General features: G+C 38.4%; 1 protein-coding gene across 1 annotated transcript in view; it reads left to right on the top strand.

The window, feature by feature from the left end:
* LRRC69 (leucine rich repeat containing 69) overlaps positions 1-17,121 on the top strand; it is an 82,754-nt gene that overhangs the window by 47,517 nt on the left and 18,116 nt on the right. Inside the window, exon 6 of the mRNA XM_039240588.1 lies at positions 13,763-13,864. Within this exon, the coding sequence (XP_039096519.1) occupies positions 13,763-13,864 (102 nt within the window). The remainder of the gene's footprint in view (positions 1-13,762; positions 13,865-17,121) is intronic.

Below are 17,121 nucleotides of genomic sequence, written 5' to 3'. Positions count from 1 at the left end.
AGTCCCCTTGGCACCACTGGTATAGAGTTTAAGGAGATTATGTCTTTCTTTTGTGTCAGATTCTTAAAACATTAGCTTTGCTCTTTATAAGCTGTCCACCTGTGGGTAGAGATCCTACAATTTCCTTAGCCACATTTCCTTACTATTAATTCATTTATTCAGTATATATTTGCATGTCTTGTGTAGGCCGGGAACTATTGTTCTAGGCATTCTGGATATGGAGGTGAATAAAATAAACTCCTTACCCTCTTGAATCTTATATTCTAGAGAGGGAGACATAATAAGCAAATACCTAAAATTTAACTTTAGGTGTTCATGAAGAAAGCACACAGGGCACTGTACGCCTAGGAGGGCAGATTTTGTGTGTTTTGTGCACTGATCTGTTTGCAGGCTTACAACATTGCAAGAATAAATCACAGTATGAAGGAGGATCTGCTACTCTAAGTGGCTGGCATATGATCAGAAGGGCTTGAATGAACCCCTGTGGCAGGTGCTGTTGGGAAACTGGTTGATTGCCTCACATCAAACCCTCTACCCTTGAACTCCTTTTGTGGGGGTGCCCATGTGTTACAGTTCTGGTCAGAGAAAAATAAATGAAAACCTTTTGGGTGGGGTTTCTGGAAAAACTTTTATTATTATTTTATTACTAACTAATGTTAATAGCTGTCAATAGACACTTCTTCAAAGCTTCAGACACTTATATTTGAAAACAGCAACACAATGCTTAGAAAAAATCTAGCATTTTATAAGACAGTATTCTTTTTGTCTGCACATTTCAGTATACAGGCAAATTGTCAAAGAGTCAATTGGTTGAGTTATTGAAAACAAAAGAACATGTGTACATATATGTATGTGTGAGTATGTGTATAATAAAAAATAAATAAAAGTAGTGAATGCTCTAAGCAACCTGAGAGATGATCTGTGGGGAAAAAAAGAGTTTGGGCTTTATGTTCCTATAGCTGAACCAGTGTTTCTCACTGTTTTTTTCCTCTTTTTTCCCCATTATTGTCTCCCTCCTGCTAGGATATTTTTAGATATTTTTCACCCTAATAATTCCTCCCCTGCCTCATTAAATTATAGCACTAGAGAGATACTGTGCATGTTTATATTGTCAGGTAAGATTGAGTTGTGAGAGCTATGAGCAATTATAATATCTAAGATTGTTTTGCCTCCCCCATAAACCAATTTTCACCTCCTTAGGGATCATATCAGCCCTCACTATTGAAATGCATGACCCAAACCATCAGAGAACTTGAAAAAAAAATACTTCTTACATTCTTACTTTTATACCTCATGGGCCAGATATGTGGGAGAGTTTTCAGACTTCTGAGAGAATCTTAGAATCAGCACAGATGTTGAGTAGCTTTCTTGAAATCCTTGAAATACTTTTAGCCCTGAGAAAATTCTCTCTACTTTGGGAAGCTGTATTTTCAGTCTTTTAAAGAAGTATGGGAGGAGTCAAATCTCCTGTTGCTGCCATTCCCAAACACATCTCCTGAAAGTCTGCAGATCAGATATCAGAATTAGGGTGACGTAAGTTTAATCATTTCGGAAAAAAACTTTTGAAATATCTTTTCACTGTGGATTATTTGGAAAACAGAGATAAGCAAAAAGAAAAAAAGCAAAATAACCCATAACCCAAGCATACTGGGGCCAGGGGAAGCACTGGGGAAAACAAATGAACATGTTGGTTTATTTTTTTCTTATTCTTTCAGTTTTTTGGGGGGTGGGAGAGTCTGTGAATGCATGTGTATACACGCACATATAGATGTTTTTTTAAAAATGGAGTAGTCATACCTGCTAATGTGTTAGTATTATTAGTATTACTTACACATATTAGTGTATAATTTATACATACATATTTTATAATATGCCTTTTCAATTTTTATTGTAAAAACTTCCCCATTTCTTAAAGTATTTTCCTATCTTTCTATTTCTTTTTTTTTCTTTTCTTTTTTCCCATTGGGTATGTAGATGTATTGTGGAAATCCAACTTAAACCATTGAATATTTTTTTCTTGGCCTAGTTTGTGCTAACTTTTTTTTTTTTTTTAGTTACACTTGCCATTAGTATCAGGTGTACAATGTTACATTAGTTTCACATGTAGGACATAGTGATTCAACCATACCTCTCTATTTCTAATAGATGCATCATATTGACATTGTTCATATTTAAGTAGTCTCCTATTTTTACAGGTAGGAGATTTCAAACTGCATGCCACAATGAAAATGTTTCAAGGAATGTCATTGTAGCTAATCTTTGTACATTACATTAATTACTCCCTTAGGAAAGATTCTTTGAAATATAATTGCTAGATCAAAATTATGCATACTTTTACCGCTTTGATGAATGTTGCTAAATTTTGCTTCAGAAAGCTCGACATTTCCAAGTTTTAAAATTGGTTCTTCTTTTTGCTTTATCTAAGTGATATTTCACATATCTCTTTAAAGATATTAATTATACTAACTACTTTAGAATCCCATTTTATTAGCTCTATTTCTTTTGGTATAAGTTCTTACCTCTGATTTTCAGGTAATTTTATTTTCAAACTTTCATCTTATTTTTGAATTTGGAACACTTAAGATTCCTGAGAGCTGGCGGCTATCTTTGCAGTTCACTTTATGGGAGAAGATAAAGTTCTTACAGGAGTTTATATTGGCCAATGACAATACAGAAATGCTTAAAAATATTCCAGCAGGTATAATGCATTCTGATAGCTACTCGTTGTTCCCTGTGTTGCCAGCCACTCAGGGTCCCACTTACCTCTTTCTGTTCAAAGCACTGTTCCTATTAGGCTATAGGTGTGCAGGATTCATGGAAAGAGGTTTGGGGGTGGGAGGTAGAGTGTGGCTGTGAGATAAAAATGGGTGAATGAGCCCAGAGTATCTGCCTACTTCTGAGAGAGTGCAGTAATCCTGTCTGTTGTTTCACTACCCATTCTTTCTGGAGACCTCTACTGCCTCTGTGTACTGAGTTCCCTCATTGCTGTTTGTGTATGGGGGGCGAGGTGGGAGTTTTTCTCAGGGCTTTCATATCATCCTGGGTTGATACTTCCTTCTTCAAATGATACTTTCTACACATGGTTTCTGTTTTTATGAGGATTTCTCTTCCTGTATCTAAGTGGCTATTCTTTATTTTAAAAGATATCTTTGCGTCATTTCTAGGATTTGTCATGGGAGGAGGATATTGCCGATTGTGTTACCATCTTGAAACTGGAAGTACTGATATCAGTTTGCTAATACATTTACAACATGTGAAATGCCTTTACCCTTACCTGATAGGGCTTAAATGAAGCAAAGTTTTGGTGGTAAAAAAGGAAGACAAAATACTGGCTGATCCTAACAAGCCAGAAAAACAATAGACATGACTTGCTTACTTTCGAGAGTTGGTATTTAGATGTTGGTATAGTACCTAATTTTTCTATAGTGCTTTAAAGTTTATGAAGTATTTTATACTTCCTCATTTGATCTTGACAGTCATTGAGATGGGTGTTGTTATATTTATACATGAGGAACAGGCTCAGATACTTTAAATGACTCATACGAAGAAGTTATATGGAGGACATGGATTTGAACCAGTCCCCAGCCTTTAAGGACAATGCTTTCTCTGTTCTACTACTACATATAGATTGAGTTATATGAAAAGCATTAAAGAAAGAATATTTTAGTTAAAATAAAAGTGACTTAAGAGAGAGTAAAGAAAAGCATTCAAGAATTCTTGTAACATTGATATATAATTTGAATAAAGAAGAACAAAGATATGTGGAGTGGAATTAAAGGCGTTATACCTTTGAGGAGCTTTATTTAAAACCACATTGGGGTGCCACTTTCCATAACGGTGCACGGTAGAAGAATTAGGCACAAACAAGTCAGCTGTAAAAGAGAAAGGGAGTAGAGGGCGACAGCTTAGAATGGCTGTTGCACTGAACAACTCCGCAGTCCCATATTTATTGAGAACATGATAGTTAATCAATGCCAAGATTGTTTTTAGTGATCAGATAGTGATCTCATGAGAAAAACAGGGCTTGCTCAGGCAGGTTGATCAGGCATAATCAATAAGTTTCATCTGAACAGGTGGTCTCTGAGGAAGCAGAGAAGTCAACACAAAAGAAGCAGGTGGTGTTCTGCCCAGGGTGAGCCAGCCTTCCCTGCTGCCCGACTCCCTGGTCATAAATCAACTGCTTTCCCAGAGAGATATTACAATATGTATTTTCTTAGAGCTGTATTAATCATTTATTAATCATTATATCGTTTTGTATACTTTTTTTCTCCATAACTACATTTTATGGGTCACATTGTTCTGAGGGGTCGCCACATTGGGGCTTGTGTGAAACCAAGGCAGAAGCTACAAATTGGCATTCTTTCTGCAGTTCTCATCATGAACCTGGCCACTAAAATTTTAATTTCCTGTTAGAATAAAAAAATGGAAGACCAAAGATCTCACAATTGGTTTTCAAACCATAAACAGCTTTCACAAAATCTTTGAATATCTTTCTTCTGGTTCACTACTCTGAATTGTTGCCTGGTCTGAATAAATTTTGAGATGGAATTCTTCAGTTTAAATTGTAGAATATTTAAAGGCAGAGGTTGGGAACATTGATTTCTTTGTTATTCTCCAAGGAAAGTGCCTTTTATAGTTTGGTTATTGCTAATTACTGCTTTTTATCTGTAACTAGGTCTATAAGGTTTAGAAATATGGATGAAAGAACATTGCGAGGTATAGGGCTTCCCTATCTTTAGAAGTACTTAGTGGAGAGGTACTAATTACATAATTTGCTTTCAAGAACCTGAAACTTTTTTTAAAGAGGAACTAAGGTGTGAAAGTCATAGATAGGTTGAGAAGAGGGAGAATCAATTTTTATGTTTTACAAAGAGGGATTTGCAGAAAAGCACCCAATAAGGTTAGGTGGAGCAATTCAGAAACAGTGGAGAGAATCATTTATCTGCTGAAGGTAGGACAAGAAAATTCTATGACATGTTGAATTGATATATGTGTTTTCTTTTGGCTCTTTGGTTACAACATAAATAGAAATTAAAGTTACACAGGGAAGAGTGAGGATAATTTCACAGGGATTCAAGAAGGAGCTACAGGAAGGCTGGGCAGAGCTCAGAGGTATTGGAATGAATATTCTGAATTCAAGGAGCTTCTGAGATCTTCAGTGACATGAACTATTAGGTCATCACACTTGTTGTAATTGGTTGGTATAATATTGGTATATAATGGCCATATTCCAAATGCTGCTCTGCTTCTACTTTGATTCTAGTCTCCTATAAATTCAACATACACATAGCCTACGGTGGAGTCTCCAGGTCCTTGACATAATAGCTGTTCTATTCCAGCTTCCAGAACTCAATTGCAAATTATTTCCATATTTCTTGGTTTAAATTCCCAAAAGAGTACTTGATTAGGCAAGCCTGTTGGATTTCAGATATTTGGGTCAGGCCTATAATTAGCTTTCTTTGGCTCAAGAGTCAAGCCCCTGTTTAAATGTCCAAGTAGTACAATCATACCATGTACTATCTATAGGTAGCAGAGTCCCTGGGTAGTGGTGGAAAGTGGATGTTGAGGCAGCATCAGCAGAGTAGGAAAAGTTTGGTGGTCCCAGTATATGTTCAGCAGAGCTGAAATTTTAATAAGGCAATTTGATTCCCAAGTCTGTCTTCCTAAACCCATACGTGGTATATACTAAGTACTGTACTAGGAACTTGGGGTATAATTGTGAGGAACCAGATGGGATCTCTGTTCTCTCAGAGCTGTAGTAGAGTGGGAAACATATTAATCAAGTAATTAACATTATAAATGTATAACTACAAACTGAAATCAGTACACTGAAAGAAAGAACCACTCATCTGTGAGAGAAAACAGAAGTCTGACTCAACAGGTTGGTTAAGGAAGGCTTCCTGGAGGAGGTGTCAGCTGAGAGCTGAAGAATGAGTAGGAATCAATTAAGTGAAAGGAAAAGACATATTTCAGACACAGTGACAGATATGTATGTGGAAAGGGCTTGGGAGAGAACATGGATGTTCAGGGAACTGGAAATAATTTAGTGTGGCTGGAACTTAGAAATGGGATGGGAGGAGGCCATGGCCAAAGAATATAGGGTATGGTAAGGATTTTGATCTTTATCTGAAGAGCAACACAAACCTCAAAGGATTTTAGGCAGGAAGTGACATAATCATATTTGCGTTTTGAAAAGATCATTCTGTCTGAAGTGTGGAAGACATACTGGAGGAGATCAGAGGGAACGTTGGCTCGACTTCTGGTAAACCCTTACCAAAGCCAAGTAAAAACTTGTGGTAACTTCATCCAAGGTGGTAGCAGTAGGAGTGGAAAGACCTGAACAGACTGAAGGGATGTTTAAGAGGTAAATTTGGAAATGGTGATGGGCTCGGCTCGTAAGCTTTCTGTGGTCTGGGATAGAAAACACTGGAAAAAGACCAGCCTTAGGAGAGCAGATCATGAGTTCAGTCTTGGACACGGTGAGTTTGACTTGTATTTAAGACATCCAAGTGAAGATGTTGAGTAGGCAGTTGGCTATCATGTGTGGAACCAGATTTAATTGAAATTGTGGATTTAGGTAAAATTGTCTATGGAAAAGAAAATAAAGTGAAAAGAGAATGTGGTGAGCTCTGTGGTGCACTCTTTCATGGTTGGGCAAAGAATGACAGGCCAGCAAAGAAAAAGTAGAGTTAATGTTGGCTAGCATGCTGAGTAAAGGAGAATTTCTGGCAACCACTGAGGGCATCATGACTATGATTCCTGTCTACCCTAAAGTGTGTCTCTGCAACTGGGACTTCTTTATTTGGGTGCAGAGACAGGGAAAATCGATGGCAGGGATGACCCAAGGTTAGGTTTTCCTAAACATAGGGAATAAAAAGACAGAGGGCCAGAGGATTCAGGTATGTCATATAATTTACCAGATACTTTTTTAATATAGGAAAAGATTTTTAAATTTTAAGTAATTCTGAGAAACATATTCCATGCACAAACATTTGTTCCCATTTCAAATATTTGTTTTGGGTGAATTCCTACTAGTAGAATTAACAAAGAGTAAGAATAACTTTTAGGCTTTTTGATGACATTGCAAATTTGTTCACAAACAGATTGCCCCAATCTTGTTTAGATTGTTCTGTGGGTGTTCTAATTTTTATTTTTTCTATAGATGGTTCTAAGAAGCTACTTTGTTAATTTATTTTTTGAAGTATAATTAACATACAATATTATCTTAGTTTCAGGTGTACAATATAATGATTCAGCAATTCTGTACATTACTGGTGCTCATCACTGTAAGGGTATGCTTAATCTCCTTTATCTATTTCACCCATCTTCCTACCCACTTCCTAATTTTTCTTGTTTGCATTTTGGCAGGCAAAATAAATGTATTCCCAAAATTCTTAGTTTTTGTTACCCTTTTTCAGTTGCTTTGTGTCTTGAGTAATTTTCTTTGGTTAAGGTAGTTAGCTCATATGCATGTGAGAATGCCTTTCCATTGTGTTTGCACGTTAATGAAGCATTTCTGGCTCTCGAATCTGAACTGCTAAGTGCATGGTTCCTTTTTATTCTGAATTTTAATGATATGGACAATTGAAACCAGAATGCCAAGAAGAGGGAAGTGCAAAGATCTGAGGTGAAGAATTCCTGGAAAGAAAGCCAATGTTGCCAGAGTGGAGGGAGAAATAGAGAAAATGAGAGACTGAGTGCTAGGGGTCAAAGATGGTGCAGGGTCCAATCATAATTATCCTATAAGCCAGTGTGAGGAATCTTGCATTTCATCTTGAGTGAGATGAGAACCACGGGATGGTTTTGAGCAAGGGAGTGATGTGATCTAATTTCTATTGTAAGGAGATCACCCCACTGGGGATGGAGCACATAGGGCCCAGGGAAACAAAGGCCTCTTTCCCTGCTGGTTCTCAGGTGGTACAGGGACAAAAGTGGGGGGTCTAAAACAGGTGTGGGATGAGGATTGTGAGGAGATACAAACAAGTCCTTGCAGGCCAGTTGTTCTTTTTACAGTGATATTTAATTTTTTTTTAACATTTGTTTATTTTTGAGAGAGAGTGAGACAGAGCATGAGTGGAGGAGGGGCAGAGAGAGAGGGAGACACAGAATCGGAAGCAGGTTCCAGGCTCTGAGCTGTTAGCATAGAGCCCGACTCAGGGCTTGGACCCACAAGCTGTGAGATCATGACCTGAGCCGAAGTTAGATGCTGAACCGACTAAACCACCCAGGCTCCCCTTTACAGTGATATTTAAATCAAGAGGCCTGGAGAGGACTCTGGAGCCACTGTCCCATCAACTTTAAGGCCCAGTGTATTGAAGGCAGAAAGGGGCTTGAGCTTGGGGATTTTTCTTCGCTTCTCCCTGGCCAGAATTGAGAAAGAGGTGTGTGTGTGTGTGTGTGTGTGTGTGTGTGTGTGTGTGTGTGTTTAGAGCATGGAGTTTAGTTACCTCCCTCCCTTCAGACTTCTCTTGGCCTCCCCTCTTCAACTCCTTCTAAAGGTCTTCCCTTGGGACAAGTATCAGCAGATACTGAAAGATCCTGACTTTAGGTCACTTTATGCCTATTTTCACTCCCTCTCATACAGGGTGTATGACACAAGGGTTCCCAGAATAGAGTTTTTGGCTCTCTTATGTTCAAATGATATCATCAGCCTACTCATTACACAATTCTGATAAGAAGTGTATCACATATTTTCTTGAGTTTCTCAATGGTCACAAATCTTATTCATGTCCTTTCTAGAATTGTTAATATATATATTTTTGAATGCCATAGACCCATATTTAAAATCTTTTCCTCTTTGCAAGTTAGATTGTAGCTTCTTTAGAAATTCTAGTTCTTCCTAATGGGTAACCCTGTAAGTTTTGAAATGGTCTGAAGAGTCCATGGTAATTTGCTGTTAGCCTACTTATCACTTTTACTTTAGCCATTATTAAATCTCAGCCTCCTTTCTCCTTGTTTACATTAACAATGTTCTTGCTAAACTGGATCCGTCTGATCTCCCTCACTACTCTTGGCTAGTCTGAAGCAACAGAAGGACTCGCTGAATTTATACTTTGTTCCTGAGGCATGGGGCTTTAGAGGAACTGTTACCACAATTGATCACCTCTGGAGAAGAAGCTCTTTAAAAGTTTTGAGTTTCCAGGGAGAGCTGTGTGTACCTGGGGATTCTGAGAAGACATCTGTTAATGTACCAATTATTTACTGGGCAGCAGCTATGTTCTAAGTACTGAATCTAGAAGTTGCATTTATAGGCACTTAAGATACAGTTCTTAAAGTGACTAAAGCTGGTAGATGAAGATAGACTTTTCAACTATGATTATTTCATAGTATTTATGGGTTGTATGATTTATATATAAGGCCCAAGGAGTGGACATGGAAATATTTGGCAGAAGCCAGAGAAGCTGAGGGGGTAATATTATCATCTTAAAGAAGAGGTGATCCAGTAGCGACGTGAGTAGAGGCACAGCATGAATAATTACTGTGAAATAAGTCACAGGCCTCTTCTGAGACCCCTAAGTACTTTGGGATGGCTGGCATATAAGGGCAAATGTTGGGCTTATCAGGATATAGGGTTGTGGAAACTAGCTCAGGAGAGCCAATTATGACATACTAGGGATTTTGAATTTAGTCTGTGCACAATAGGAAACGTTGAAAAATTTTAAGCAGGACTGTTATGATCAGATTCTCATTTTAAAAGGCAATTTTGGCAGCAGAGGTTTGCATGGAGACTAATTCAAGTATATTTCAGTATTTCATGTAAGGTGAGGGCCTTACTCAAAGCAGAGTGTTAGTGACTGGGACTGGAAGTAGGAGGAGATTCTGCAGAAGTAGTGAGGAGGTTGGTGGGAGAGCAGGATGTAAAGAAAGGATAGATTCCAAAAGTTTTAAGAAAGTAGAACTGACAGAACATGGAGGGAGATTTAATGTGGCTGATTAGGAAAAGGAAGGAGGAAGATTTGGAGGAAACATGAGTTCAGTGTCAAATGTTAGAATTTGTAGTGCTTATGGGACTGGAGAGCTGGAGAGTTTTCATAGACACCCAAATATTTGAGAGCATTACTCAGCCAATTGGTTTGTAAAGGTGGTCCATACAAGCAACCTTCAGCTTGGGGTGCCTAGGTGGCTCAGTCAGTTAAGCATCTGACTCTTGGTTTCAGCTTAGGTCATGATGTCACAGTTCATGAGTTCAAGCCTTATGTTGGGCTCTGTGCTGACAGTGCAGAGCTTGCTTGGGATTCTCTCTCTCTCCCTCTCTCTCTCTGCCCGTCCCCCACTTGCACTGTCTGTCTTTCTCAAAATGAATAAATAAACTTAAAAAAAAAAAAAGCAACCTTCAGCTCAGAGTACCTTGATTCCTTGATTTTAATGAGTTTTTCCAGTGTTCATTTCAACAAACCTCCTCCACACTCATGTCTGGATCTTCTCTTCTTCTTCTTTTTTTTAAGTTTATTTATTTAGGGGTGGGGGGAGAGAGAGAGAGAGCGAGCATGAGTGTGGGCCAGAGAGAGAGGGAGAGAAGAATCCCAAGTACGCTTCATGCTGTCAGCACAGACCCCTATGCGATGCTCAATTTCACCAATCATAAGATCATGACCTGAGTTGAAATCAGGAGTGGGACACTTTACCAACTGAGCCACTCAGGTGCCCCTTATGTCTGTATCTTAACATCATCTTCATCTGCTCTAAATTGGAAGAATCAAAGTCCAGGATGGCAGTTTGAGCACTGGTTCCTTCTATGTTCCTGTGCTCTATTGCTTTATAACCATATTTTTTCTTTTGGGTCACTGAGACTTCACATCTCTTTACTTCTCCTTTTACTCCTTGTTCATTGAAACGTTGTGCTATTATTTCTTTTTCTATTTAGTCTAGACCATAAAGTCCAAATCATTAGCTCTTTAGTAAATGCAATATATTCATTCCCTTGCTTTCTGATGTATACATTTTGTAAATTATCAATGCTGGGTCTGGGCCACTAGGTGCTAAATGCAAGCACAAAACATATGGACAGGAAAAACCACAAATGTGTGGATTCCAGTAGGTCATCCCTCAGCACCTCCGTCTCTGGCCAGGTTTCTCTTCAAAAACCTATAGCATATTCCCAACATTCTCCACCTTCTTCATGCCTCTTTCCACAGTGACATCTTGCTTCACAACTCAGTTGACAGATGGTCTTACTCTTTATTTTTTAAGACAAAATTGAAGGAACATGTATGACTCCTTCAGTGATCAAACTTATCCATGCTGCATTTATACCTCCTTTCTTTTGGCCACAGAGGAGGAAATCATGCAAAGATGTTAGTATTCAAAGGTCATTTTATGTTCACCTGATCATTATTATTTCAATTATCCTTTTTTCTCCTTTACATTAATCTATGTTGGCACTTACCTCCTACATGCTCAAGTGCTCTTCATCTTAGAAAAATAAAAACCCTCATTTGAACCTTTATTTCCCTGCAGCTGTCAATCCCTTCTCCAGATATCAGTGAATGTTTATGATTTTCCAACTTCAACACTATTTTGAGCCTGATAATTCTTTGTTGTCCTATGCATTGTAGGATGCCTAGCAGCATCCCTGGTCTTTACTAATTAGATTCCAGCAATACTTTCCCTTCCCCGGTTATAACAACCAAAAATGTCTGGAAATCTCTGTTGTGGGGAAGGGGCAAAATTGTTCCAGTTGAGATAAAACTCATAACTCTTTTTTAAAACTATTTTTTAATGTTTATTCATTTTTGAGAGACAGCGACACAGCATGAGTGGGAAAGGGTTACAGAGAGAGAAAGGGAGACACAGAATCAGAAGTAGGCTCTAGGCTCTGAGCTGTAGGCACAGAGCCCATCTGGGGCTCACACTCACAAACCATGAGATCATCATCTGAGCTGAAGTCGACCGCCCCACGACTGAGCCACCCAGGTGCCCGAAATCTCATAACTCTTGTTGTTTGAGTAAGCATGTGCAAAGAGACTCTGAAAAGCTATGTAATAGCATTTTATTAATAGAAGATAACATAACTGATTTTGCTACTGCAGTGATGACAGTGGACACAAATATTGTTCTATTAAGTCACTAGGCTGACAGGAAAGCCAGTAGTGCACATGGAAAGAGGGTACAAAAAATGTTTTTTCTGAATATTCTGGAATATTCAGAGTGGACATTGAGAGACTGTGTCACTTCAGATGTTATTGAAGCTTATCTGCTGTAAAACATATGCTAATGAATTTCATTAATTAATTTCATTAGGATTACCTCTTTCTGAAATATGTGTGGTAAGTTAGCAAACTGAGTATCTCATTACCATGTATGATGGGAGTGTAATGACAGGATTTGAAGGAAGAGAAGCATGATTCCTAAAGAGAAATGTATGCTCTTTGAACCATGATCAAACTTGAAATGATGTTAATAATACTTACATATAGCAACATACTCAAGTTTGTATCTGTTTTGAAAAAAAAGGGGTATGAGTTTTGATATAAATTATGGAATGTTATTCTTTAGGACAGAAAGGAAAATATGATGGTTACATTAAGCACAGTGAGTGCTTTCTTCATTTCAGCACACTCAGCACTGACTGGGGCCTCCCATTGGATTCAACTCTCTAGGTTGCTCCCTGATGGTGGGCAACATAGGAAACTGCATTAGGAAAGGCAGAATGTCTGTGGTGGGACCAGAAGACAAGGTGATTCCAACACAGCCTTGAGCTCTGTATTTTATTTTACAATTTTGTCTGTGTTGTAGAAATTTCCAAACTTTTGAGATCTAGTGATGTGATGCCCTGGAAAGATGTTTTAAACAAACTATTTTAGTTTATTGAATGCTTGCTATGTTTCAAACCCTAAGCAGAATTCAAGGAAATCTCTCTAACTCTCCTATAAGTATGAGATGCAGTGGTGTGACGATGTCAGCTCATCCTGGCTTATAAGAACCAACTTTCCATATCTCTTCCCAACTCTGTTTTGTTACTACAATCGCCATGGTAGAAGTATTTATACCAAGGAATCAAAATATTCCACCAATCAGGGCTTTAAAAAAACATCGTATTCTTTCCAGATAACTGTTTTACTGGCACACCACTGAAGATGGGGCTTTTTTTTTTTTTTTTCCATTTCAAAGCTGAAACTGAGGCTCAGAAAAGTAATTCCCTTAAGTGAGTTTAACTTTGAAAACCACATGAGTTTCTGGAAGGCAAGGCACACTATTAATATGAGAAAATCTCTTATTTTTCTACTCAAATGGTAGAGTTCAGTTGAGGTTGGGTTTTCTTCATTAAAGATTCAATATCCTTGTGATTTTTGTTCTCCTTTTCTATTTTTACTGTGTACAATGAGTTATAATAAGGACATTTTGATTTTTCCTTTGTTTCTCTTACCTTTCTTACTGAACATAAATGGATCACGGTTCACAGTCTTTCAGACCTGATTTTAGTGTATATTAGAATGCTACTTTTCATCATACTTGGTTTTCTAACAAATATATTATTTGCAAAATATTCCTAGAATTTGATTACTTAACCCCTGTTCTATTACTAATCCATTCCGTTATCCTGAACAAGTTTTCTCAGCTGTCTAGTATTGGGGATGCCACCAGGGACCTCTAAGGTCAATGCCATTCATGCCATCATGAAGACTCTGATGCTTCTAACAATAGAGTATTTCCTGCTGTTAAAATATTAACAAGGAATAGAAGTCCTGAATAAAGTAAGGTGTAGCCTTAAAAGTGAAGTTTGTTATTTATCATGAAATGAAGTTTTATTTTGTTTTGAAAGTTTCAGAACCTGAAGCTGAGGGAATTCTACTGTGAGGGAAATCCACTGTTCGTGAAGGAGCCAGTTACTGCTGTACAACAGGACGACGCCTGGAGTCTGCAGGTGAAGCCTGGTACCATTCACACAGCTCTTCCAACTAAAGCTAGGATTTAGGTTTTAAAGAGTTTTCTTTTAAAGCATTCTTGCCAAGCTGGCAACTGATTACTGCAACCCTAGTCTTTTGGCAATGTGGACCCTAGACATAGTCTCTTTGACTTGCTTATAGAATCCAATGTAATCATGATTTCCAGAATGACCAAATTTGCAGAAATGGAAACATTTTATTGGATGAAAAGAAAAGAATTTGTTTTCACTTTAACCTTCCAAGTATTTTTTTTCAGTATTATTTAAAGGATGTTTTTGATTTGTTTTTACCATGGTTTTTGCCTCTTCCTTCCCATTTTCACTTGTCCCTGTTTCTAGTGGATGAATGAATCTGATCCAGAAATCATGCTTATTTTAGTCAGCCAAATCAATGATATTAAAATATGGAATAGAAGATTCCTCTTTGTGTATTTTTTAGTGATAGATGAATTAAAGATTGCAGATCTTCCCACATTTGAGTATGAATCTCCATCATGTATTTGGACTTCTCAGGTTCTAAGTGCTTAACAGGAATGAACTAATTTAGTCCTCCAATAACCTTAAAAAGGTAGTGCCAATATTGTCTCCCTTTTATAGATAAACTGAGATCAAGATAAGTTAAATAACTTGTCCATATTCACAGAGCTAGTTTGTTGGTATGATGATGCCAACCTAAATAGCTGGGCTTCAGACTCCATGCTTGGAAAGCTCCATTGCCTCAGAAAGGGGCTGCTGGAAGGTGAGGGAAAAGGAAACAGGGCGAGTTCCTTCCTGGAGAAGGTTCTGGTTTGTGGAGGGGACTGAAGGAGCAGTCAGCCCAGTGTGGGAGTGGTCACCTTGGGAGGCCTTGAGGGCAAGAATGTTGCTCTGTGTCTGGGAGGAGGATGCAGAGTGAGAGAGCAGTATCTTTTTGAAACTGTAAGGACCCAGGAGCACAAGCATTTTATTCACACACACATGCACACACACGCACACACACATGCACACACATAAGCACAACTGACCCTTGAACAACATGAAGGTTAGGAGCACCAATACCCACGGAGTTGAAAATCCATGTATAAATTTTGACTCCCGAAAAACTTAACTACGAATAGCCTACTGTTGATGGAAGTCTTACCAATAACATAAATAGTTAACATACTAACAAATAGATGTTAATATGTATCATGTACATATGTATTATGTACATATGTATTATGTACTGTATTCTTACAATAAAGTAAGCTAGAGAAAAGAAAATGTTAAGAAAATCATAAAGAAGAGAAAATATATTTACACTACTATGCTGTATTTATTGAAAAAATCATTGGTTTTAAAAAGCAGAGGAGCTTATCATTGTGAGTTTTTATAATCAGTGGGGCTTAACTCCTAGAACTTTAAAAATCAGCAGTTTGGGTCTGGGGGAACCAAAGGGTGGTAGAAAACTGAGCTCCTGCACTTAAAGAGACTGCAGCCTAACAAACACCCCAATGATATGGCATAGAAGCTGCAGTTTGAAAAAGACCAGGAGTATGGGAAAGATATTTGTTTACTAATCTCAGAGCTTGTGCAGGTGGAGAAGGGATATTTAGGAGTCTTCTCTAAGAACAAAGGAACTGACAGACCACCTAGCCTAGATACATGGAGACATGCAGTGACCAGCACAGTGTGAACACCCATGTAGCTTGCTAATAGTGCATCCCATACCCATGCTCTTCTGCAGCCTCACAACTCTAACTCCGGCCTCCCCAGGAGTTTTCCAAAGTGGCTACTGTTCCCTTCACACAGTGGACCTGCACAAAATTTACTAACATTGTGCACCCTACACTTGCATTCTCCTATTGGCCCACCCCCACCAACCTGTCTTCCACAGGAGTCCAAAGTTGTGCCACAAGTATGAAATTGTACAAGCAGCCCCAGTAGGGGCCAGTGCCACTTCAAAGTGACTTCTGCCCCAGGAAGAGTGGAAGAAAACCACACATACCAATTGAACTTCAGCTTCAGCAGTGGGCTAGGGCAGACATCTGGTCCCACTACAGGCCCCACCCATCAATGAAAGCCTCCTGGGGGAAAACACAGGGAGAGTACTCTGCAGTTTGATCCAACAGCAGCTCTGACACATGCTTGTTCTGACCCAACTCAAGCCAAAGGCAGCCCCAGATTGGCCCATTAACAACAGGGACCAAACCCTACTAACAACAAGGAAAGTGAGCTATTGCTGGCAGTTCCACTGAAGTCAAATGCAGCTCAGTCACAACAGTAGGATATACAAAATATACGTATGAGACTCCCTTAAAGCTCCAGATTCTGATGAACAGGAGACATTGTGCCACAGGGCATCATAGGGCCTTCCCTTCATAAAGCCACTACCTGAAAGGGCAGGAGACATAGCTGATCTTTCTAACACATAGATACAGAGAGTTAGACAAAATGAAAAGACAGAGAAATATGTCCCAAACGAAAGTCCAGGACAAAATCATAACAGAGCTAAATAAAATGGAAATGAATAATATGTCTGGTAGATACTTTAAATTAATGGTCACAAAGATACTCACTGGACCTGAGCAAAGAATGGGGAATCTCCGTGAGAACCTCAACAAAGAAAAGGAAAATAAAAAAAGAACCAATTAGATATGAATTCAAAAGCTGAAATTAAAGTACACTACAAGGAATAGAGAGTAGATTACAGGAAGCAGAACAATGAATCAGTTGACCTGGAAAACAGAGTAATGGAAGGTAAACACTCAAAAAGGAGAAGAAAAAAGATTAATAAAAAGTGAGAATAGATTAAGAGAACTCAGCAACACCATCAAGCGTAATAACATTCACCTTATAAGGATCCCAGAGGAGAAGAGAGAGAAAAGGAGGCAGAAATTTATTTGAAGAAATAGTAGCTGAAAATTTTCCAAATCTAGGGAAGGAAACAGATCTGGATCTAGGAGGCATAGAAAGCCCCCAACAAAATCAACTCCAGGAGGTCCACACCAAGAGCATAGTAATTAAAATGACAAAAAGTAGTGAGAAAGAGAGAATTTTAAAAGCAGCAATAGAAGAGAAAATAGTTACATAGAAGGGAAACACCATAAAGCTATGAGATGATTTTTCAGCAGAAACTATGCAGGCTAGAAGGTAGTGGTATATTACACTCAAAATGCTGAAAGAGAGACCAAAAAAAAAAACAAAAAAAAAACACAAAACTTCCATCAAGAATATTCTATAGGAGACTTAAAGAGTTTCCCAGGCAAACAAAGTTA

This window comes from Hyaena hyaena, unplaced genomic scaffold, assembly GCF_003009895.1.
Source record: "Hyaena hyaena isolate Hyena2069 unplaced genomic scaffold, ASM300989v1 scaffold_177, whole genome shotgun sequence".
In the NCBI taxonomy this organism is placed as follows: Eukaryota; Metazoa; Chordata; class Mammalia; order Carnivora; family Hyaenidae; genus Hyaena; species Hyaena hyaena.
This window is presented reverse-complemented; position numbering and strand designations above follow the sequence as displayed.